The following is a 24,293-nucleotide window of genomic DNA, read 5'->3' on the forward strand; positions in this document are numbered from 1 at the left end:
CTGAAAAACATGACTTCTTGGTGGGGGGAGGGAAGGGCACTTATGGGAGAACAAATGACATTTAGGAAAGATAAATGTTACATTAGGAGAATATATGGGAGATATGGTAGTTTTATGAAAATGTCTGTTTGAGTCTGGTGCTTGGAACTTCTCTCTAATTTTAAGACTGTTTCCAAAAATTAAGTAAGTAAATAAATAGAAAAGGTGAAAAGTCTTAGGCAAATTTTATTTCTCCAGGAGGAAAGATCTATGAATGAGTGTTTAAAGTTATATATACTAAGTTTCATGGCACTATAACAATCGTAAGACATCAAAACATTGACAATAAGGACTTCCCTGGTGGCACAGTGGTTAAGAATCCTCCTGCCAATGCAGGGAACACGAGTTCGCCCTGGTCCAGGAAGATCCCACATGCCATGGAGCAACTAAGCCTGTGCGCCACAACTACTGAGCCCGTGCTCTAGAGCCCGCGTGCCACAACTACTGAAGCCCGCGTGCCTAGAGCCCAGGCTCCACAAGAGAAGCCACCGCGATGAGAAGCCCATAGCCCCCGCTCGCTGCAACTAGAGAAAGTCCACATGCAGCAACAAAGACCCAACACAGTCAAAAATAAATAAATAAATAATATTTTTTTTAAAAAAACAAAACATTGACAATAGCCATAGCAGCAGTATATCCAAATGATGTCTGTCTAAATCTTTAGGTCTATATATAGTGATAAAATTGGAAATACAAAAAAGCTATCAATCAACACCACTATATATTAATGACAAGTTTGGTTGTCTGGGTGCTGGTATCAGGGCTCAGTTTGAGTATGTAAAACTCAACAGTGTTTTGATTCACAAAATCTGCTTAAAAGTAAGTTAGATGCAGAGAAACATGGTTTAAAATACTATATAAATTTTCATCATACACATATAATACAAAAATATTTTCCTTTAATAAAGATTTTCACATCATGTTTAATGGGAAACAACTAAAATGTTATGCAAACAACCCAGTAGGGAAATTTTTACTATTTATCTTTTAGATCATATAATTTTTCTTCAAAATCTGTACATATTCTTGTGACGTTTTCAAAACTAGATCTTGATTTAGATTTGACTCATCAGTAGCTCCTAGAGGAGAAGCTCTATAGGATCCAGATTCACATTCAGCAGCAGCTGAAAAGAAAAAGAAAGGATTATATTCTTTACCTAAAATACTTGAGTTAACTAAATATAAGTTAGTAAAAAAAAAGCTGAGACCTTTCTAAGTGTTCAGAAGAATGAAAATTACCTATACACGACATAACACAAAATACAAGATTACTATTATATAATTTGCCCATGGTTGCACGATGAATTAATTGCTCTTGTGGCTGAGTATCAGAGCTTCTGGTTTTCTCATTCTTCATTCATTTACTCAACAACCATCTGCTAAGGTGCTGCGACAAGCACTGAAATTACAAGATGAAGGTGACACAGTCCACCCTGAAAAATCATATACTATAAACTGGAAAAACAGACAAACAGGCAATTTCCATACAGAGTCATAAATACTATGACAGGTATAAAAGAGGGTACAAGGAACCCTCAGAAGTGACACCCAGCTTTGTGTCAATACTTTCAGCTTTCTGGTGGAGGTGGTATGTAAGTGGATACCTGAAGGACAAGGAAAAAGTACGGGAGACGGAGGGAAGAAGCAAATACAAAGACTAAAGGTGAGGAAGAGCACCTGTGGGATTGTAAGCAGTCTATTTGACTGGATGCAGAGCAAAGGGGCAGAGGAAGGGAGTAAAGAGATAAGGCTGAATACTATGGCAGGACCCAAACTGATTTGGGTGTTTTTATTCCATGATAAGGAATTTGGAATTTTTCCTGAGAGCAAAAGATAAACCAATGACAAAGTCAATGACAGGAAATTTTAATGTCAGCCACTAAGTGACAGCTACACGAACGTGACTGCTTGAGTCTGGGTTTTTTGGCCTTAATCACTACCAGAAACTTGAGAAGTTGATGAACCCCATGTTTTCTAATAGTGTCAGTGTGCAGGCTGACAGTTCCACAGGGATGGCAGAAGTAGAGGAAGGATATAGCCAGAAATAAAAAGAAATACATAGATTTTTTGAGATTTTTTTTTTTTAAAGCTATGGAACATGATGAATAAATGAGGAATCAGGATATTTTTCATTATGAATGTTCATGCTTTCACATTTTTCATTAGATATGTATAAGAAAAGATATTTAACCTATCAATAGTATCTGTAATCCAAACAATGGAAAGAGATGCCATTTACTATTGAATATTTACAGTTTATTTCAGAAATCAATGTCTAAATTTAATTCATAAATTTCGGCAACATACCTTTTTCTAGTTCTCTAGTTATATTTTTTTCCATCTCCTGCTGCATCTGAAATAAGTAAAATATTATTTATGTTTAAGTTAGACAAGAGACATTTTTGTAGGAATGATGTATATAGCTTATGAAATGTGGCCTTTAAATAATACTTCTAGAGACTAGACCTAATTTGAGGATTGCTTAAATAGAAAAATAATCACATAAATAAAATAAAATAAATTCCTACTTATTTTGATTTTAGATAATAGAGAACATATATATGTAATGTTATTTAGATTAATCTGATAAAAAGTACAATAAATATCAGTCTATTGAATATACATATTTCAGAGGGTGATATTTGATCTTATTGGTACAAACAAGTTTAAACGATTCAAGTCATATATTACAATGAATGCATTACTTTGCAATTCTTAGAAAAATTGCTCTTTATAAAAGTTTAATCAGTTTTTTTACTCTAATGGATTTTTCCTTAAAATGAGTTTTCCATTCTTACACTTCTATAAAACTAAAATTTTAAGGTATGTTCTATGGTAATAATTTTTCAACATAGAATCTTAAATACATAAAATGAAGAAAATGGTTCTGTTGTAATGTCATGTCAAAATTCTACCGGCAAAAAATTAAGTAAAGGTATTTTCCTGTCTATGTTAGGACTAAAACATTTATTTCAAAAAATCTGCAAGAAGAAAGGAAAAGTAGAGGCTAGAGCCAGTTTTCAAACTCAGTGTCTGATTCATGACTTTCTAGAGTTAGAAACAAGGAAAACAGTATATAATTCTTTAACTGTAACTTTGTTTCCATTCTAGAAATTAGGGCCAACTTTTTGAAACATTTGACTAATTATAGTTATCTACTTAATTATGAAATGTGTGGGAACATTTCAAACTGTATTACAAGTGTCTCCACCTAGAGTGTTCTTTTAAAAATCTTTCTTATAAAAGGCACCCTCTCACTAAACAGGGTCTAAAATAGTATACTGAACATAATAAACACTGTGATGATAATGATAACATGAGAGCCAACGCCTTTGTAAATTTTAGGTGCGAAGACAAATTTTTTGGCTAGCAGGTTTCCCAATATTTTCAGAGACTGTTTTCCATAACACTTTTCTGACAACAGCACTATAGAGAGGCCCTGTAAAATGAATAATGTGACAACATTATTAGACAGGTCTTGTGAAATTAATAACTCATAACAGATGAAGGAAGGCGGCTTTACTGAAATGATTTTTTATTACCATTAATAAACACTGCAAAATGTAGGTCATGTTTTTACACGCGTTGAATTAGGGAATGACCCGTGTAACATTACTCTCTTTTCCCCCAAAAGCTCTTTTCCTAAATATGTACTTCTGAGACCCTTATGTTGATTTCTAGGTGAGGATAGTACTCAGCTGGAGGCAGTAGTTGGAAGTCGAACATTAATAAGGAGAACACACCTGCATTTTTCTTTAAACTTTTCCATTTAACAAAAACACAGAAAGGTGAGAAAATTATACACAGGAAAACAATATATCAGCAAGTTTTAATCCTAAAGATTTTTAGTTAGAAGGATTCTCTCATAACTGGTAGTTTCCAAACTATGTCCCATAGAAATGGAAGGTCCCACTGAGGACACTGCAGGATTGAAGGACAGAGAAGTCACAGCTTCAGGGTCTCCGGCCACTCCTTTAGCTAAAACAGCTCTATATTTGTCTCTGTTTTATATAATACAGTTTCATGCAAAAACTTTTTTTTTTTATAAAAGAAAGGTTCTTTTCCTTGAAAAAAAATTTTTTAAGGTATGAGAGTCATTGATTTAGTCAAAGTCCCTAATTTTACAAAAGAGGTAACAAAGGCTCAGAGAGACTTTGCCTGGTGTCACAAAGCCAACGGCCTTCTCACTGAGTCTAGAGTTCTACGCCAGCTACTTCCTCAGATTAAGAAAAAAAACACATAGATTTTTAACTATTACTCAGAGAAAATAAATATGTAAAACTTTGTCATGTAGCTCAATAATGTTTGATGCATGAGACATGAAATAGTAGCTTTCTAACTAAATTATGTTTTAAAGGCATGAACAAGAATAAATGATCATAACTCCTATTAGTAGCAGTCAATATATTTAATTTATAAAGCACAGATTTTTTTTTTTTAACCACAGGACAGGGAACTTGAAGGAGGAAATCTTTAGTTGAATCACGTAGGCCAAAACTGAGGAGATTCTTCTTTAAAAGGATATTCGTTTCCTCCAAATAAAACTTGGTTTACCGAAATGAGTCAACAAATGAATTATCCATGTTGCGGGTTATTTATGGCAAAATTTAAAACACAAAACAGATTTCTCTTTACCATCTAGCATACTTCAATCTCTCATCATTAGTTTGCATGTACAAAAAACATGAGTGTAATCTCAATTAGAATTTAAATCCAGTCAGAAATTACAGGCTAATTCCTTGGCCTAAAGTTTCAACGTGAGGACTTACACTCCTACCCTCCTCATGAGAGGAGGAGAGGTTTACCCAATGGGTGAATTTGGGAGAAGGAACTAAGAAGTGCTTGCTTGCTTCCGAATCTCTTCTTTGAGAAGGTGTGTGTGCCCTCGGCACTGGGAACTGGGGTCTGCTCTCATGCCCGCAGTAAGCAGCCTGCCCTGGGGCGGGGGTCAAGCATTTGCTTCCTCCCCTTAGGCCTAATTTGGGATGAAGTATTCTGAGGCCCACTGTGACTGCACACCTAAAGCACGTCCTCCAATTCATTAGTTATGTGTCAGTAACAAAGCTCCTTAGTTGATCTCCAGCTGCTGACTCCCGCGTGCTGAACTCAGAAGGGGAAGAGAAGTGTCATCTGCCACCTACCCACCACAGCTCCAACAAGGCAGAGGACCACACGACACTGAGCGAACGTTTTCTTCTTCTCCCCTGACTTTATAATTAACGTACATTGTTCAAAACAACCCCCACTATAAAGTAGGGGAAAGGTGAAAGGAACATTTTAGAAAGAAACGTAGTGAAGCCAATAACAATACGAAGCACAACAAGTATGTGTTCCATTCACTCAACCATAATGTATTACTGTTAAATTATATCTGAGACTGCAGGCTGGAAAATAATGTTGCACTCTCTTTTTAAGACCAATTTGATAAATATATACACACCACACACATACACATGCACACTCATTTCCAAAGTTAATTTATTTTCAGTAATTATTGATACTTTTAAAATTTGATATCACTCATTTTAAATGTCATGAAAATGTAATAAAATCAAGTCATTTAAACCACTTCAATTCATTATCCAATTGTAAACAGGCTAATGTACGAAGGAAATTACACTTGGCAGTCTGTAGACATTAAATACATGTATTTTGCTGCAGAGAGAAGAACTGAGGAAGAATTTGTAGATCAAAGAGCTGAAAAACTAAGTACAGAAAAAATAAAATGAATGAAAGAAAAAGAACTGTAAGAAGTTGAGCTATTACCTCTATCTTTCAAAAGAGAAAACACCTACTCATTTGTCCATGTGGACAAAATGAAGAGGGAACAAGAAGGATTACACTGATATAATAAACTGAGACAATAAACAAGTTTACTGAACTCTGCCTGTGCCTTATGAGAAACTAGCTTAACTACTGTGGTAATTTGATTAGAGTTAAAACTCAGAGTGGTTAGGCAGTGCCTTGGTGATGTAAAGAGGAGGCCTATTTTTTTAAAAGAAATGTGACTCAATATTCTGGTGAGATACAAAATGTTGTATCATATAAAAAGTCAAAGTCTTAGGAATATTAATTGTTTTAGCTTCAGTGCATTTGTATGACCACATTTAGAAAGAGAGTTGCTAAACTGAATGGACATTGAAGCAATTTTTTAAATTACTTAAATAAACGATTAGAAAAATTTTGAAAGTGTCAGTAATGCACCAAAAGTCCAAAATCAGTCAGTGTAAAATGTAGTCCTCCTACTTAAGACAGATTTAAAGGGCATTTATTAACTACTGTGGCCATGCATCGTGTTCGGCACACAAATACCTAAAAACTCTTGAACATAAAAAAATCTTCAAACCAGCGAAATTGTGTCTGTTATAAAATTGTCTGGAATAGATTTTTAAGTTTTCAGTTCTTGAAAAAATTCTATGTGCAAGAAAACCTAACAGTGATGTAGCTGTTCTGGCTAATGTTAACTTTTCGTATTTTATAATAATATAATTAAATAACACAATTGAAAAAAACTGTAAAATTACTTCTGATATATAGGACAAAACATCCCAGAATTAACTAGAATGTGAAAACTGAGGGTAAAATTAGCAAGACAGATACGTAGTAATCTCCTACCCCCACAATGGTATCAACTGACAAGACTGAACTTCATGTACTGGTGAGGGAGGTAATAAATCTAAGTGTTAGGTACATGGAGAAAGATTGCTGCTACAACCAGCGCAACTGAAACCACAGACATAGAGCAGTACTTTGCTATAATTATTTTCCTTAAAGTTAGGGGAAAATGCTGAGTAAGATAAAACTTCACAGTAGGAATAGTCCAAAATGTTAAAACCTTGCAAATAAAGGAGACTGATAAACAAATGCAATCCTAATGCCATTTTTAACATTTTACTTTGTAGAATCATAGCTAAAACCTTTAGAACGCTATCGTTTTATAATGTCCCATCCAAAAACCCACCCCCTTCTATCATTTTAGACAGTACGTTAACACCTCTCATAGTACTTATGTTTTCCTAGTAGAAATAATTATATTCCTAGCAATTCTAGAAGGCACCTTCTTTCTGTAAGTCTTACTAAGAATTATGTGAACAATAACTGTATAATAACTCTTCTGCGGCATTCTGTAGTGATTATGGAGACATGTCTTTGCATCTTGATAGAGTAAGTAGTGCTCTTCAATCTCTCTTATTAAAACCAGCACGATTTGGCAAAGACCCCACAAGGGAACTATGTATACCTAGTAACTACAACATTGAGTTTAAAATAAACTATTTTTCTATTTATCTAGAATTACTAAAAAAATAAACACCTCTTTCCTCCAAAAAAATTAAAGGAAAAACTTCCCGCAGAAATATTCTCTCACACTGTTTTTGCATTCACACACTCTTTCATCTTCATCTTGTAAAATGATACATTGTCTGATTTTTTGGGTGACAACTCATGAGAACATTCTAAGTTTACATCATGCTTAGCAACTGACAGAGGGCTTGACATGCATTTTCTTTTTGACCCTGGAGTCCAGTTTCACAGCTCTGAAGCACTTAGACCCAATTTAGCCACAGCACTGTCTAAGAAACCTTAGCTTTGCTCTTCTGTGATTTGTTACAATGTGAAGCCAAATGAGAAAACAGGCTGAGACCTCATTTAACAAGGGCTACTTTTCTCTGCATCAAGAACATCATGAAAACACCATCAAAACCATAAACCCGTGTGCACTGAGTGAAATGGATATTTTAATAACAATGATACACAATGAAAACTAACTGCAGTTTAAAGACTCCCCATCATTGCCATCTTAGTCATCATTCATCCAGGTGATGGCAAGATAGAGACATAAGTGGACTTCATTTTAAAAATTTAAATATTTGCTTTATTTAACTACGTATTTAGAAATGTTCTACAATTGCTCAGCAAGACATTTTATACAAATTCAATAAAAATGCTGTAAGTAAAATAGCAATTAAGGATGCACTCTCATGTACGAAAATGACAAAAAATTTTAACTTAAAAACAGAAATTAACCTATTTAGTGCTACAAGTCTATTTAATTCACAAAAAGAATTTATCTAGCATTCCTTTAAATAAAAAAATCCATATATGGTTAAGTGTTTGGATGCCAATCATTCACTTATGCTTAGGGGTAGAAAAACTAGGGTGCAGCAAAGCTTGAAAATGATTATGAACCATCGCCAAACTGAAATCAATTTGAAAGTATATCTTTGGTTATTAGGCAATAATATTTAATTTCTAAAATAGAATTTAACTGCAGCTTTTCAAGAAATTTAAAATTTGTCAGTTTAATTACAGTTACTGAATAAAGTTAATGATAAATCTCTCTTGAAAATGAGAAATCCAGGGACTTTAAAAAATCATAAAATTTCTGTCTCTTTATTAGCACAATTAATTATGGCTTTTACTTCGTGTGCGTAAGTCAAATAAACAATTCAGAATTTCACCAAATTAAAAACAAGAATTGGGCTTCCCTGGTGGCGCAGTGGTTGAGAGTCTGCCTGCCAATGCGGGGTACACGGGTTCGAGCCCTGGTCTGGGAAGATCCCACATGCCGCGGAGCGACTGGGCCCGTGAGCCATAATTACTGAGCCTGTGCTCCGCAGCAAGAGAGGCCGCGATAGTGAGAGGTCCGCGCACTGCGATGAAGAGTGGCCCCCACTTGCCGCAACTAGAGAGAGCCCTCGCACAGAAACGAAGACCCAACACAACCATAAATAAATAAATTTAAAAAAAAAAATGATCAAGTCCTTTAAAAAAAAAAAAACAAGAATTATTATCAGAAATCTGAAACCCAAGGAAAAAAAGATAATATAACTAACCTTAGTCAAGTAAGTCTCCATGCTCTTATTTGAAGGGCGTGAACTTGAGGTAGAAATCTCTAAGTTTTCTCCTGGAGTAAGATTTCTATTGAGCACTAAACTATTATTAAGATTTCCAACACAAGGTGGCTCCAGGACTGGCCTCGTAGTAAGAGTGCTGAGTAAAGATCTGTTCTGCTGTTTCTCCACCAGTAGTTTGGTACTGATCTCTGCCAGCCTCTCATTAGTCCTGGGAAGATGGCAAAACACCAATTTCATTCATTTCATTTTCCCTAAATGATTCCTAAATGATTTGCATTTTTTAAATTGTCATAATAGTAAATGGAATGTCCCATTAAACCACGTTTTGGGGCTTCCCTGGTGGCGCAGTGGTTGGGATTCTGCCTGCCAGTGCAGGGGACACGGGTTCGAGCCCCGGTCTGGGAGGATCCCACATGCCGCGGAGCGGCTGGGCCCGTGAGCCACAATTGCTGAGCCTGCGCGTGTGAAGCCTGTGCTCCGCAACGGGAGAGGCGGCGACAGTGAGAGGCCCGCGCACCGTGATGAGGAGTGGTCCCCACTTGCCGCAACTGGAGAGGGCCCTCGCACAGAGGAGAGGGCCCTCGCACAGAGGCGAGGACCCGACACGGCCATGGATGGATAAATAAATAAATAAAATAAAATAAAATTAAATTAAATTAAAAAAAACAAAACAAAACCACGTTTTAACACTGAAAATAGGTCAGAGCAGACCTACTATAAACAATTCTAGGTGTAAAATTGTTCTAAAGAAGTATATATGTGTCTGAGGGATCCTTAACTAACAAGCAAGTCAAAGTCGGGAGAGGAGAGAAATGGCGTCAGCGGTTTAGATGGCTTAACGGGTGACACTTGCTGCCTTCTGCGATGGCTGCACTTAGACACTCATCTTTAGTAAACCAGTTCAGGGATGAAAAAACAAACCATCCCTCAAAGACATTTTCAAGCATTTGCTTTCACCACCCCTGTATACACATTTCACTCATTACCTCAGAGAAATTAAGCATTCGGCACTGAGGAATAATCTAGAGCAGCGGTCCCCAACCTTTTCGGCACCAGGGACCAGTTTCGTGGAAGACAACTTTTCCATGGATGGGGGTGTATGTTCAGGCGGTAATGCGAGCGATGGGGAGCGATGGGGAGCAGCAGGTGAAGCTTTGCTGGCTTGCCCACCACTCACCTCCTGCTGTGCGGCCTGCTTCCTAACAGGCTGCAGACGGGCACCGGTAACACTGCTACTGAGGCACTGGAGGTGGGATCTGCCCTTGCGGTCTTCCACACACCCCCTCACGCAGGCCACCGTGTTATTTTTAGACACTTTGTGAATTATACAGCCCTTCGCCCCTCTGTTACTTTCCCCTTGTTTCACAAGCATGCCTTTACGTAGAGTAGAAAAACTTCAAATACAGTAGTTTGTCTCAGGGCGCCCTCTAGCGATGATACCAAAGATCATAATCAAGAAAGTAAATTTACCAAATGCTAAAATGTGACGCTTTGCGTTTAAGCTGTAATCTTCCAAAAAATAATTAAACTTGTTAATATTTCTATTTACGGGAATTCCAACAAGAAATTTTATCTAAATTACAAAGTTTCAAAAACACTTAGCTTAAAGACTAAATCAGGTTAACTATTGGGTTGGCCAAAAAGTTCGTTTGGGTTTTTCCAGTAACATCTTACGGGAAAACACAAACGAACTTTTTGGCCAACCCAATATATGAAAATATAAAAAATAAAGTTATGTAAAACCAACAAAAAGGTGGGGAGATGCAAACTGGACTAACATTTTAAAGGTGACTTCACTTACTAACATCATTTTCCAAAGTTATACTACCTAGTTAGCTTTCACTTCCTACTAATCTCATGAACCTGGCTCAATAAAAATTATGCTTTGGAGGCAAATTAATGAGCTAAATTTAAATTTATTTTCTATGATTCTATGTTTTGACTTACTTGTTTAGTTTATTTGCCAATGACTTTCTAACTTTTAGTTCTTCAAGGTAGAGTTGCTTATATTTTTCCAACTCTGCTTTATTAGAATCTTCTTGAAAAGTTTTCATTTTGGAGAGTTCAGATTCCAGATCTTTAATTCTGAGTTCCATTTGACTTCTTATTGAAGCATTATTATTCTCTCTTAACTGCTCTAAGTTTTCTTGAGATGCTGCTTGTGTCTAAAGTAAAATAAAAAGATACATGTTTAAAATAATTATAACCTGAATAATTATATTTGTGCCCTTTAGTTTTGCGTCAATGATTCAGAGAGCAATTTTAAATGTGAAAAAAAAGCTGACCTTTAAAAATATTTATCATCAATGCAAACTGAGTTAAATCTTAATTATAAAATTAAAGTTGAATCATTCTTATATTTGTACTCATGTAATCTCATAATTCAAAGAATAATAGGATCAATTTAAAAATTTTTAAATTGAACAATACAACTAAGAATAATCCAAGAGTACAGTACAATTTCTAAATCACAATATTTTTTTTAATCCTAATAGTTTTGTTTTATACCAGTTGGTCTTAAAAATAAAATGATTCTCTAGTGAGAATCGTTCTGAAAGATCAATTTAGTGAGAATAATGATGGAAACTGAAATATTTAAAGGGAGAAACAAATGCCACCTTCCTTCCAGAAATTTACAAAACAAACTGCTATAAGGGAAGTAGAAGAAACACATAAAATGTATACATCCGAAATGTAATTTATAGTGAAGTGAATTAAAGCACATTAAAGATCAATAAATTAACCTGTAAAAATAGGTTGACTTCTTTTAATTTTTCTATTATATCCTGTCTTGCTCTTTCTTCAATCTCCCGTTTATACTGCTCTACTTGACTGTGTTCTATCATATTCATTTCTATATGACTTTTGAGGTTCACTACTTCTTGTTCCAACTTCTTTTTATTCTTCTCTAGTTTTTCACATTTCTTTTGTATTACTTTCATAGATAATAACTCCTGTTGAAGAACTTGATTTTTTACATCCAGATGTAGACATTTTGAAGATGCAGTTTCCAGTTCTGCTGTAAGGTCATCAATCTGCATGAATAAAATAAAATCGTTTGGTAATTAGGGACGTAGACTGAGAATAGCCTAACTCAAAACCAGTATCAACTTTTGAAATAAATTCAGTTACAATAAAATGGTATCTCTTTTGTAGCATGTAGGACCTTGAAGTACTAAGAAAATGAAGAAAAAAGTTCAAACCACCAAGAGCCACAAATATATATCCTTTACTGTCATCATTGTTACACAACATTTGCATTTGATTTTATACTCTTTTATTCTTCTATTGCTTCATGTCTGTCCTCCATAAAATGACTATAAGTCACCTCTTAGTAGAAAGCCTCTTACTCCTTCCCCACCCCCATCTTAACCCTCCATGATTTTTAAAGTTTTAGGGATATCATATTGAGTTATTTAGGGCTGAGTTAATAAATGCCTCCCAAAATAAGACTCTGAAAATCAGGCTCTAATTAATGAGTCTTGTAAATATGGCTTCTAATACCATAAGCCTTTTTCTGAATTACAAATATTTTATGCTAATTTGAATTGCATTCCAAGGAGAAATGCTTCGCAGGGTTACGGAGAAATCACATCTCCCAGTGTAATAGTTTAGGGAGGTGATCCATACATTTTTCTGAACAAAAGAGTGCCATTAATTCTTGTAATGCTTTGCTACTTTCCACAGAATAAGAGAACATACTAAACAAAACAAACAAAAAAACTTGCTGGAATTTCAACGACACTGAGTTGGGAAGAACTACTTCCCTTTAGACAGAATGATTATTTGGCAAGACAAGGCAAGTGGATGTGGTAGTTTTAAAACATGTCTACAAATTCTTTGACACTTTTCTCACGAAATTCCCAGGGCTTCACAAGACTGTTAATGGAAGCCTGACGGCCCTTGAAGAGGCTGAAGGTGACAGCTTCTAGGCAAGGGAAGAAAATGACACTGCAACTTGGAGGAAGGGGGACTCTAGCTACAAAGCAGCTGAAAGTAAAATTGATGAGAGGGATAAGCTAAAAAAAAAGACTATTAAATATAAAGGATCCAGGACTCATTGGATTCAAATATCTGTATCCCATTTACAGCATCTCCACATGCCCAAATAATGCTAAAACAGAGAAATAGCTTCTGGGCTAAGATCAGATTTAGGGTGCTGCCAGGAAAACATGGTCTAAAGATGAAGCCAAGACTGTAGAACCCTTTACTAAGACCCTGGAAAGACTTAAGTTGGTGCCTCAAATTCCTTTAAGGATCTTAAAAAAGCATAAGAATTTTAAAGGCATCATCCTACAAAGTTTCCCGTCCTACAACAGCTTCACAAGAAGCCCAAGGGGAAGAGCTTATCTCAAAAAGATTTGGGAGGGTAGCTTTTCCAATGGCATGAAGCCCAATAAAATTCACAGGACACTCAAAGCTTTAAAGAGAACTGTGGTAGCAAAAACACTGCTTGCTAGCTTGGTTTAACAGAGACCAAGACAGTACAAAATGAGAAGAGGCCTTTGGGATTTTCTTAGAAGTTCTATAAGTCCCCCTTCCTCCAGGTTTCAGTGTCCTTTTCTTCCCTTGCTGGCTTGAGAAACACTACTCAGCTGCAAACACAGGTCATTTCTTATGAAAAGGACAGAACAAAGAGCTCAGAGGGTACAGCAAAGGAGAATCACTTCCATGGTCGGGACTAAGTCCTAATCAAAGAGCTGGCAGCAGGTATCAGGCTGTATTTCAGAACTGCTATGGACCAGCATGTCTTCCATTTTCCATTTCTGAATGGGAGAGTCTTTAGCAGTTTAACAGGATGTTGGGTATGTGGGTGGCAGAAAATTTGTCCCTTTAGTTCTCAAGTCTTAGTACTGAGAGGATTGGTACTCAAGGGGCTGTACTCTAGAAACCACACCCAGGAGCCTCATCCCCATCTGTACCCGGTGAAAGATGGTAAGATCCTGGACTCAAGCCTGAGCCTGACACTGTAACAATTGACACTTGTGGGGCAACTGGGTAGGGATAAGTGTATTCTTCATGTGGAAGGAATATAAAAAATTGTGGCAGTGGGTAGATTATGCTGGTTTTTAAATGTATCCATAAATTAAAAAAAAATTTATTCCATAAAAAAAGGTAGACTATGGGCCAAGCATAAGTGACTTATTCCTAATGAACAGAATATGGTGAAAGAGCTGCTGTGTGAATTGCAAGGCGAGGTTAAACAAGACAACACAGCTTCTGCCTGGCTCTTAACCTTGGAACCCAGCCCCATATTGTGAGGAAGCTCAGGCCACAAAGAGAGCCTAGGTGTTCAGGGTAGGTGTTCCAACTGAGGGGAAGAGAGGCCAGCTGTCCTGGCTATGCTTTTCCTAAGTGTACATTGTGAACAAAATAAACGTTGCTTATTTAAGCTACTAAACTTTGGGGAGATTTTTAGGAAAAAACAGATAGAAAAGTGGATGAAAAAAAAGAGATAATAAGAAACATAACTTAGACACAGTAGAAATTGGTTTCCTATAAACTGGAATCTAATAAATGTTGAGATTAACTTAAAATGACAAACAATGCTGATGAGAAGAAGCAGATAACTAGAAGAAAGACCTAAGAACTATTCAGGAGGAAGTTTTCGGGGGGTTCCCTTCACTTACAATTTCTTACAAATAGGCAGGTATGCCTCTTTAGAATTTCCCCTCAAGTTTGAAGATAAGGAAGATTGGTAAGCAAGGAGACATATGAAGTATAATAGTTGAAAAACAACTAGAAATCGTCAGTTTAATTACCAAAATCAGACTTTTTTTACCTCATCTTAATTAACTGAAATTCTAAGGGATAGGCAGCTTTGAATATTTATTAATCTAGGACTCAATCTTCATTGTCCTTTCCTCAGAGAGGAAATAAAACATCATGGAAGCATTTTTAATCTTCTTAGTAGTAAAACAAATGCAGTGTCCTTTGGCAGTATATAATTAAATATAATTTTTCCTTTACCTTACTTAAAGCTTGTTTGTAAGGGAAGGTAGGACTATCTCATTTTTACATTGTACCACAGTGCTTCTCTATATCATACAAATTGGCTTTGAAATTTAGAAATTCAAATTACTAATCTATTATTTGTCCCGGATAAATTGATTGAATATTACCTTTTTTTAAAAAAAATTTATTTTATTTATTTTTGGCTGTGTTGGGTCTTCGTTGCTGCACACAGGCTTTCCCTAGTTGTGGTGAGCGGGGGCTACTCTTCATTGAGGTGCACAGGCTTCTCATTGCGGTGGCTTCTCTTGTTGTGGAACACGGGTTCTAGGTGCATGGGCTTCAGTAGTTGTGGCACACAGGTTCCACAGTTGTGGCTTGCGGGCTCTAAAGTGCAGGCTCAGTAGTTGTGGCACACGGGCCTAGTTGCTCTGCGGCATGTGGGATCTTCCCAGACCAGGGCTCGAACCATTGTCCCCTGCACTGGCAGGCAGATTCTTAACCAATGCACCACCAGGGAAGCCCTACCCCGTTTTTTATTTATTTATTTATTTATTTATTTATGGCTGTGTTGGGTCTTCGTTTCTGTACGAGGGCTTTCTCTAGTTGCGGCAAGTGGGGGCCACTCTTCATCGCGGTGCGCGGGCCTCTCACTATCGCGGCCTCTCTTGTTGCGGAGCACAGGCTCCAGACGCGCAGGCTCAGTAATTGTGGCTCACGGGCCTAGTTGCTCCGCGGCATGTGGGATCTTCCCAGATCAGGGCTCGAACCCGTGTTCCCTGCCTTGGCAGGCAGATTCTCAACCACTGCGCCACCAGGGAAGCCCCCTACCCAGTTTTTAACAGCTATACTCTTAAAAATTTTTCTTTGGATGGGATGAAATAGTTATTCTATTCATTATGTGTTAAGCTATAAAGTACAGCTATGCATCTCTTTCTTTTTAAATAAAAGAAGGTAGATACAGGGAACTGTGGTTTCTGAGAATGCAGGATCTATGTCAAGAACAAGATCAGCACGAGTGTTATACACAAGAACCATGTCAAAAGATGATTTAATTGTGAATTGCAACATGATGGCTTAGAGAGACTTCCAACGAGGAAAGCTGACAGCCCAGACTTAATCTTCTCCTAGATGGTGAAATCTATGGATGAGTCTATGAATTATAATGAGCTAAACATAATGAAGCAGATAGCAGACTAAGTCAGCAGATCTTGTGACCAAGATTTGATGGAAACTGAAGTGATGTGGGAGGCACTGGGTGAGAGACTAAAGGTCTGAAAGGAGGGAGAAAAAAAGGAATGGACTTTACCTTTGTAAACCTACTTCCCATCATGTCATGGGGTCAGTGAGGCATAAGCTGGCCACAGGCTCCTTCAAGAGGCAAATAACCTCCACAGAAGTGGAGTTAAAGACATTCCACTACACTGACTTTTTATTATTACATAAAACAACTGGTAATATGCAAGATGAGTAAGAAAGAATTCTCATAAAATCTGACTTGGTACTGGCATAGGATAGACATATAGATCAATGCATTACCATTGAGGATCTAAAAAGAAAGCCCCACATTTATGGCCAACTGATTGTCAGTAAGAGTGCCAAATAATTGAATGAGACAAGAATAGTCTTTTTAACAAATGGTACTGGGACAACAGAATATCCACATACAAAAGAATAAAATTAGACCTCTACCTCATACCATATGTATTAATTAACTCAGTATGCAAGAGCTAAAACTACAAAATTCTTAGAAGAAAACACAGGTGTTTATCTTCATGACTAGATTTGGCAATTCTTAGATATGACACCAAAAGACAAAAATCGACTAACTGAACTTCATCAATATTAAAGACTTCCGTGTTTTGAAGGACACCATCAAGAAGGGGAAAGGGCAAGCTCCTGAATGAGAGAAAATACTTGAAAATCCTATATCTGATAGAAGATTTGTATTTAGGATACAAAAAGAACTCTTACAATTCAATAATAAAAAGACAATCCAACTTAAAAATGGGCAAAAAGTTGAATAGACAGTTCTTCAAAGAAGATACACAAACAATAAGCACATGAAAAGTGCCTCAACATTATTAGTCATCAGCAAAATGCAAATCAAAACCACACTGAGATACCACTTCACACCTACTAGGATGGCTATAATCAGAAAGACAGGTAATGACAAGTGTTGACGGGCATGTAGAGAAATTGGAATGCTTACAGACTTTGGATAAAAATGTAAAATGGTGCAGCCACTCTGGAAAACAGTACAGCAGTTCCTCAAAAGGTTAAACAGAGTTACCATATGATACAGCAATTCCATTCATAAGTATATTCCAAAAAGAAATGAAAAAAATATGTTCACACCGAAACTTGGACATGAATGTTCATAGCAGCATTATTAATAGCCAAAAAGTGGAAACAACCCAAAGGTCCATCAACTGATGAATGGATAAATAAAATGTGGTATGTCCATACAAATGAATATTATTCAGCAATAAAAAGAAATGAAGTCTTGATCCATGCTACAAAACAGATGTACTTTAAAAATATTATGCTGAATGAAAGAAGGCAGTCACAAAGGACCCCATATTCTGTGATTCCACTGACATGAAATATCCAAAATAGGCAAATCTATAGAAACAGGGAGTACAGTCATGGTACTAGGGCTGGGAATATGAGGAAGGGAAAACTGGTACAGGGTGATGGCTAAAAAGTATAGGGTTTCTTTTCAGGGTGATGAAAATGGTCTAGAATTGATTGTGGTGATAACTGTATAACTCTTTGAATATACTAAAAGTCACTGAATTGTACAGTTTAAATGAGTGAACTGCATGGTACGTTCATTATATTTCAATAAAGCTGTCACCAAAAAATAATGGGTGCTTTGGGGTAATGGTGTGCTGCTCAGCTTCAGATCACTAGCCATGGTTCAAGACACAGACAGTCAACAGTGTGCCCTTTTTATGGAAAAATGATATAGGAAAAAGCTGTCTTTTTTACTAGTATCAAATCTAAAAAATTAACAGACAAATCTGTGTTTCACTGCTCAAAGCATGAAGTGATTTATATTTCCCCAAATTAAGTGACTTTTGGGTCCCAAAACTGATTAAAAATTACCTTATGTTTTAGCATATTAATCTGAATATCCATTTCAATTTGATTGGTTTTTAAATCTCCATGGAAACTAAGCTCTCCATTTTCATATTCATTTAACTTCCTTCTTGGCATTTTTAAGAGCTTCTTAAGTCTGTAGAAATGCATAGAATGAATAAGTCAAGTTCTTTAAGAGTAGACATTTAATAATTATTTAAACAGATATATGTTCTATCATATAAAATAAACTCTATAAATTATAATCCTTTCTCATCTGTTCTAATCTAATATTGTTTGAAAGCATAATAACTAAATTATAATCTTAGGTAAATAATATGAAGAAAAATTTTACGACATGCTAAGAGTTAATATAGTGTGTGTATACATATAAAATATATTACATATATTATACAGTTCTTATAAGTAAGCTGTTATTAGTATCCATTTTTAGGATGTTAATATAAAATATTAACTTATTATTAAATATTAGTTGTAAACCAGAGATCAGTAACCAAGCTGAAGAAGAAGAGCATATCATACATGAATGTTTTGAAAAGACACAAAAAGACATTTTGGTACTGACTGACCACAGCCTCTACAAGAAGCAAAGAAAGAACACACAAAAAACATCGACACTCACTCAAAATAGAAAAAGAAACAAGAAAGAAAAATCTTTGGAGTCTGAGTTGATGGGGAAAAAAACCAGGCTGAGCTTCATAAGAAAGGAAATCAGCAGGGAGAGAATGTGTACCAGTCTCTTCAAGCTGTTTTAAGAGATCTAGAAATCTTGCCCAGCACAATGTTAACAAAATGCCAAGCAATGTAGAGAAAATTAAATGAGAGAAAAATACTAATGAGAATCAGGGAAGAACCATAAGTATAATACCAAAATCCACAGATGCTCAAGTCCTCCTAAGCGCATACTTCTGTATACTTTAAATCATCTCTAGATCACTTATAATACCTAATACAAGGTAAATGCTATGTAAATAGTTATAAATACAATGTAAATAAATGTTATGGAAATAGTTGCCACCTGAGGCCCATCCAAGTTTTGCTTTTTGGAACTTTCTGGAATTTTCTTCCCCCTGAATACCTTCAATCTGAGGTTGGTTGAATCTGCGGATGCTGAGGGCTAACTGTGCTCAGCAAATAACCAGAAAGGAAGCCATGTGGAGGCATCACAGACATTGGGAAACACTCTTTTTTTTTTTTATCTGAGTGGTCAAAACATGATCACTAATTTTATTATACTTTAAGTCATACATATGTTTTTGTATATATATTTTAGAACTAAACTTTTAGAGCAGAAAGAAAATATAAGCAAAATCAAGATAGTTTTTGAGGTTGTTAAACAGTGACACAAATAGGTTTTTAAATATTAAAATACTTGAACGCTGAAGGGGAAGAACACAACTAAAAGAAGGCAGGGTTACCAGAAAAGAGCAAAGATATCTTGCAGACATAAAAATTCAAGGTAGATGATGAAGAGCAGAGTACATTACTATAGGCAAGGCACACTATTGTTATTGTTTTAGAAATCATTAAAGAGGAACTGTAATACTGGGGCACTCAAAACAGTTTCAGATTGTGCTGTGAGTTTCTAAAGTAAACTTTTAAATAGGATGGATGACTTGCTGAAGTATGAATATACACATATAAAATGAATTTGTATCTAAGGTTTTTAATAAAACAAAATTATAGTTAAATCAATTAATTAATAGTTGAAATTATCAGAAATATTAACATCTTACCCAGTAATCTCTTTTTCTAATTCACTATTTTTCTTCATTTCTTGATCCAAACTATATTCCAGAGACTGTTTTAACTCAGTACATTTCTTTAATTGCTGCTTTTCATCCTCAGACTTTGAAAAAAAATTTAAATTATTTTTTAAAACCTAGAGACTTACTCTTCTTTCTTAAAAGTATTACTTCTCATGAGTTCATGAGTAATATATGTTTATAGTGAAACACAGTTTATAAACCTGATGCCAATAAGGACAGATTTCAAAAATAATGACTTTTCTTGAAACAGCTTAAATTGATTTTTCATTTTCATCATTTCATCATTTTTCTGGAATTTAAATTGCCAAAATTTATTTGTTAAAAACAGACGTTTTGGGACTTCCCTGGTGGCATGGTGGATAAGACTCTGTGCTCCCAATGCAAGGGGCCTGGGTTCAATCCTTGGTCAGGGAACTAGATCCCACATGCATGCCACAACTAAGGAGCCCACCTGCTGCAACTGGGGAGCCCGCCTGCTGCAACCAAGATCTGGAGCAACCAAAAAATATATATATAATAAATTAATTAATTAATTAAAAACCCAGAGGTTTTTATACATGTTAATGAAATTTTTTTAAAAAGTGGCTATATTTACATTTTAGTTTCTAAAGATGCCCTAGAAACATTTTCATCAATGGTTTAAGATATTCCAGGTTTTGTTAAATCACATCTTACTAATATAATTTTTGAAAAATTCCCACGCAGCATGAGATAAAGCCTTTCATTCTCTGTAAGCATTCTTCCATAGGTTTCAATTTCTCCATTTCTATTAACCATTCTTCTCTTTAAATAAAGTTTAAGTCTTCTATACACTAAATAAAAACGTAACTTCTTCTTGATTCTTGTAGCTTTTTCTCTCATCCTTTTTCTCCCCCACCCCCGCCACTGGACTCTTACATTCTTTTTTTAAATTAATTAATTTATTTTATTTATTTACATTTGGCTGCGTTGGGTCTTTGTTGCTGCGTGCGGGCTTTCTCTAGTTGTGGTGAGCGGGGGCTACTCTTCGTTGCAGTGCGTGGGCTTCTCACTGCGGTGGCTTCTCTTGTTGTGGAGCACGGGCTCTAGGCGTGCGGGCTTCAGTAGTTGTGGCACTCAGGGTCAGTAGTTGTGGCTCACGGGCTTAGTTGCTCCGTGGCATGTGTGATCTTCCCGGACCAGGGCTCAAAACCCATGTCCCCCTGCATTGGCAGGCAGATTCCTAACCACTGCGCCACCAGGGAAGCCCTATCTGGTTTTTAACAGTTATACTCTTAAAAATTTTTCTTTGGATGGGATGAAATAGTTATTAGTTGCTACGCATGGGCTTTCTCTAGTTGCGGCGAGCAGGGGCTACTCTTCGTTGTGGTGCACGGGCTTCTCATTGTGGTGGCTTCTCTTTGATGTGGAGCACGGGCTCTAGGCAAACAGGCTGCAGTAGTTGTGGCTCGTGGGCTCTAGGGCGCAGGCTCAGTAGTTGTGGCACACAGGCTTAGTTGCTCCATGGCATGTGGGATCTTCCCAGACCAGGGCTCGAACCCATGTCCCCTGCATTGGCAGGCAGATTCCTAACCACTACGCCACCAAGGAAGCCCTGGACTCTTACATTCTTTAACGCATGGTCTCATCCACAATTCATCTTTCATCACTTATTCTCTTCTTTTACACTAAATTGACTTTCAATCTTGTAACTCCACTAAAATTTCTGCGGGTCATCAAGAACCGTTTCTTCAGTCCTTACCTGGCTTTACTTCTCAGCAGCAACTGCTAACGTGACCACACTCTGCCTCAGCTCCTCTGAGCCCACCTCCGTCTGAATGACAGTAACCATTGATGTTCAGTCCTTGACCCTTTCTAATCCTCTTTTTAAATTCTCTCAGGGTTCCTTACATCTCAAGGCTTCGTACCGGATTCCCTAACCTACCTTTCCAGCCTTGACCCCTTTGCTGAGGTCACCTGTACTTTTCTCTCCCCCTTCTCATTCCTCATAGACAACATCCTCAGCCACACTCATGAGCCATTACTCGGTGTGGATTATCCTTGTACAGAGCTATTCTTGGACACTTTATGTTTATTCTTATTGGTGTTACTTTGAGTGTAGTGTTATTTTCTAATCTTGGGGGGCACCCTCACCCTTAGGATGTTGACCAGCATACTTTGTCTTTATTTTCTTTTATAATGCGAAAGTTTTTCACAAGGGTCAGATTACCAATTATTTGCCTTTGTTTTCTTTTTTTTTTTTTTGGCTGCGTTGGATCTTCATTGCTGCGCACGGGCTTTCTCTAGTTGTGGTGAGTAGGGGCTTCTCTTCGTTGTGGTGCGCAGGCTTCTCACTGCGGTGGCTTCTCTTGTTGCAGAGCACAGGCTCTAGGCACGTGGGTTGCAGTAGTTGCAGCACACGGGCTCAGTAGTTGTGGCTCGCGGGCTCTAGAGTGCAGGCTCAGTAGTTGTGGCGCATGGGCTTAGTGGCTCCCCAGCGTGTGGGATCTTCCCGGACCAGGGCTCGAACCCGTGTCCAATGCATTGGCAGGCGGATTCCTAACCACTGCACCAGGGAAGTCCCTGCCCTTGTTTTCTTTTGAATAATTTCCTATTCCATAGAGACCTGACCTTATGGAAGTCTTCTGACACTACTTTCAGGTGAATACTCAACTATATTGTTTGGAGTCTTGAGTCAGCCAGAGCTCTCTCTTCTTTCCAGCCCAGATTCTTCACCTCAGCACTGTGCTGATCATATATCTTAACTCAGGTTGGCTCTGGCCTGGGGATTCCTGAGATGAGAACTTTCTAGAGAAGCCAGGGCTATTGACTGAGTTGGTGAAAAGCCATCTCATTAAATTTTTTATTTGTGTAGACCTTAAAGTGGCCAATAATTCTGTGTCATAATCCTAACTCATTTCTATAGGAATCTACAGAAAATCCCTCATTATTTTTTTAATACGCTTAATCAGTGTGGGGTATTCTTACAAAATTTTCAATTTCTGATACCCGAATAGATTTCTGTTTGACAATGTAAGGGGACATCTGGCACTCTCATTCACAGAAGACTCCTTTTGTCAACATATTGTATTGTCACGTGTATGAAAAGTATGCTAATACAATGTGACTAGTTTATATCAAGTCTAGAAAAAATAATTTTCAATGTTTCTTTGAACACAAGAAGGACCAGTCAACAGAATGTTCTAGTTCCCCTGACAGGTATATCTGTATAATGACACTGCATGAATCTAACTATTGTGATGGAAAGAAATGAGTTGTAGGTGCATCTACCTCATCCCTCCAACTTAGGGTTCACAATACAATCTTCTGATTTTTAAATCATAGGTAGCTTCCCCTACAAAGGAGAGTATAAACGGCAGGAGAATCCCTTTCTGCTTGGTAAATAGTTACATAGCTTTCACTATACATTGATAAATTGGAATCCTGGATTACACATCAGTCTTTTCTGAGACTGGCTGTTACACCTTTGAAAGGCTGATTAACTCAAGTGTCTGGGAAAAAAATTGTTTCTGAACTTGGTATGCTAGGAGCACCTGTTACTATGTAAGGCCCTGATTGAGCAGCCATTTCTACTTTTTCACTGGCATCTCTTTTCTTTTTTTAAAGAAAAAAGGGGGACTTCCCTGGAGGTCCAGTGGTTAAGACTTTGCCTTCCAATGCAGGGAGTTCGATACCTGGTCAGGGAGCTAAGATCCCACATGCCTCGCGGCCAAGAAAACCAAAACATAAAACAGAAGCAATATTGTATCAAATTCAATAAAGACTTTAAAAATGGTCGACATCAAAAAAATCTTTAAAAAATAAAGTAAATAAAATCAAAGAAAGGAAAAAATACATTCCTTTCAGAAAAATGCTTGTACAGTGACCTAGTATTCCTTCTTGATAAAGAAAACGAACTACAACATTAAAAGTAATTCATTCTCAAAATAGCACTGGAGGATTTAGATTACAAGGGGAATTCAGAATTCTAGATCAAATCATTACTCTAATTTCTGGACTCAAACAGATATTTGTGTACCACTGTTCATAGCAGCATTATCAACAATAGCCAGAAGGTGGAAAAATCCCAATGTTCATTGACAGATGAATGAATAAACAAAATGTGGTATATATAAAATATTGCTTTTGGACTGTCACAATCTTTTTAATTAAAATCTTACTACAAAAATCAATTTTATTATTTCAGTCAACTTCCTCTATAAAGAATTATGCTACTAGTAGCAAGTAGTATCAATATAAAAATAAACTCTTTTATCAATGAGACTTTTCATATTGTCCAAAATATTCTTATATGTTACTAGTAAAAAAATTAAAATTCCTTTTCAGCATGACAGAAATTAAGAGATTGACTTACTGAACTTGTACTTAACAGGTTTTTCTGAAGCTGTTCAATTTTTCCCGCTTGCTTTTTGACTGTAGCTTTTAACTTGGCATTTTCAATTTCAAGCCTAAAATGCATATTTTAAAATAATTATTCTCACACATAGGTTTTTAAAATACCACACATTTTCTGAACAAACACCTGCAGGTTCAATTACATACGTTCTTAGAATTTTGAAAAGTAGATGATTTGGCAATTGTGCCGTTTTCTAGT

General features: G+C 36.6%; 1 protein-coding gene across 5 annotated transcripts in view; it reads right to left on the reverse strand.

Moving 5' to 3' along the window:
• Nucleotides 1-207: 207 nt before the first annotated feature.
• The window catches only part of ANKRD26 (ankyrin repeat domain containing 26), a 107,885-nt gene continuing 83,799 nt past the window's right edge, over nt 208-24,293 (reverse strand). For all 5 annotated transcript variants that reach the window (XM_082385176.1, XM_082385177.1, XM_082385175.1 and 2 more), the window contains 8 exons: nt 24,054-24,147; nt 19,688-19,800; nt 17,958-18,087; nt 11,639-11,929; nt 10,842-11,059; nt 8,874-9,102; nt 2,347-2,392; nt 208-1,163 (listed from right to left, as the gene is read on the reverse strand). In XM_082385176.1, the coding sequence (XP_082241302.1) occupies nt 1,027-1,163; nt 2,347-2,392; nt 8,874-9,102; nt 10,842-11,059; nt 11,639-11,929; nt 17,958-18,087; nt 19,688-19,800; nt 24,054-24,147 (1,258 nt within the window). In that variant the 3' untranslated portion in view covers nt 208-1,026. The remainder of the gene's footprint in view (nt 1,164-2,346; nt 2,393-8,873; nt 9,103-10,841; nt 11,060-11,638; nt 11,930-17,957; nt 18,088-19,687; nt 19,801-24,053; nt 24,148-24,293) is intronic.

This window comes from Balaenoptera borealis, assembly GCF_965194805.1.
Source record: "Balaenoptera borealis genome assembly, chromosome: 3".
Taxonomy (NCBI): domain Eukaryota; kingdom Metazoa; phylum Chordata; class Mammalia; order Artiodactyla; family Balaenopteridae; genus Balaenoptera; species Balaenoptera borealis.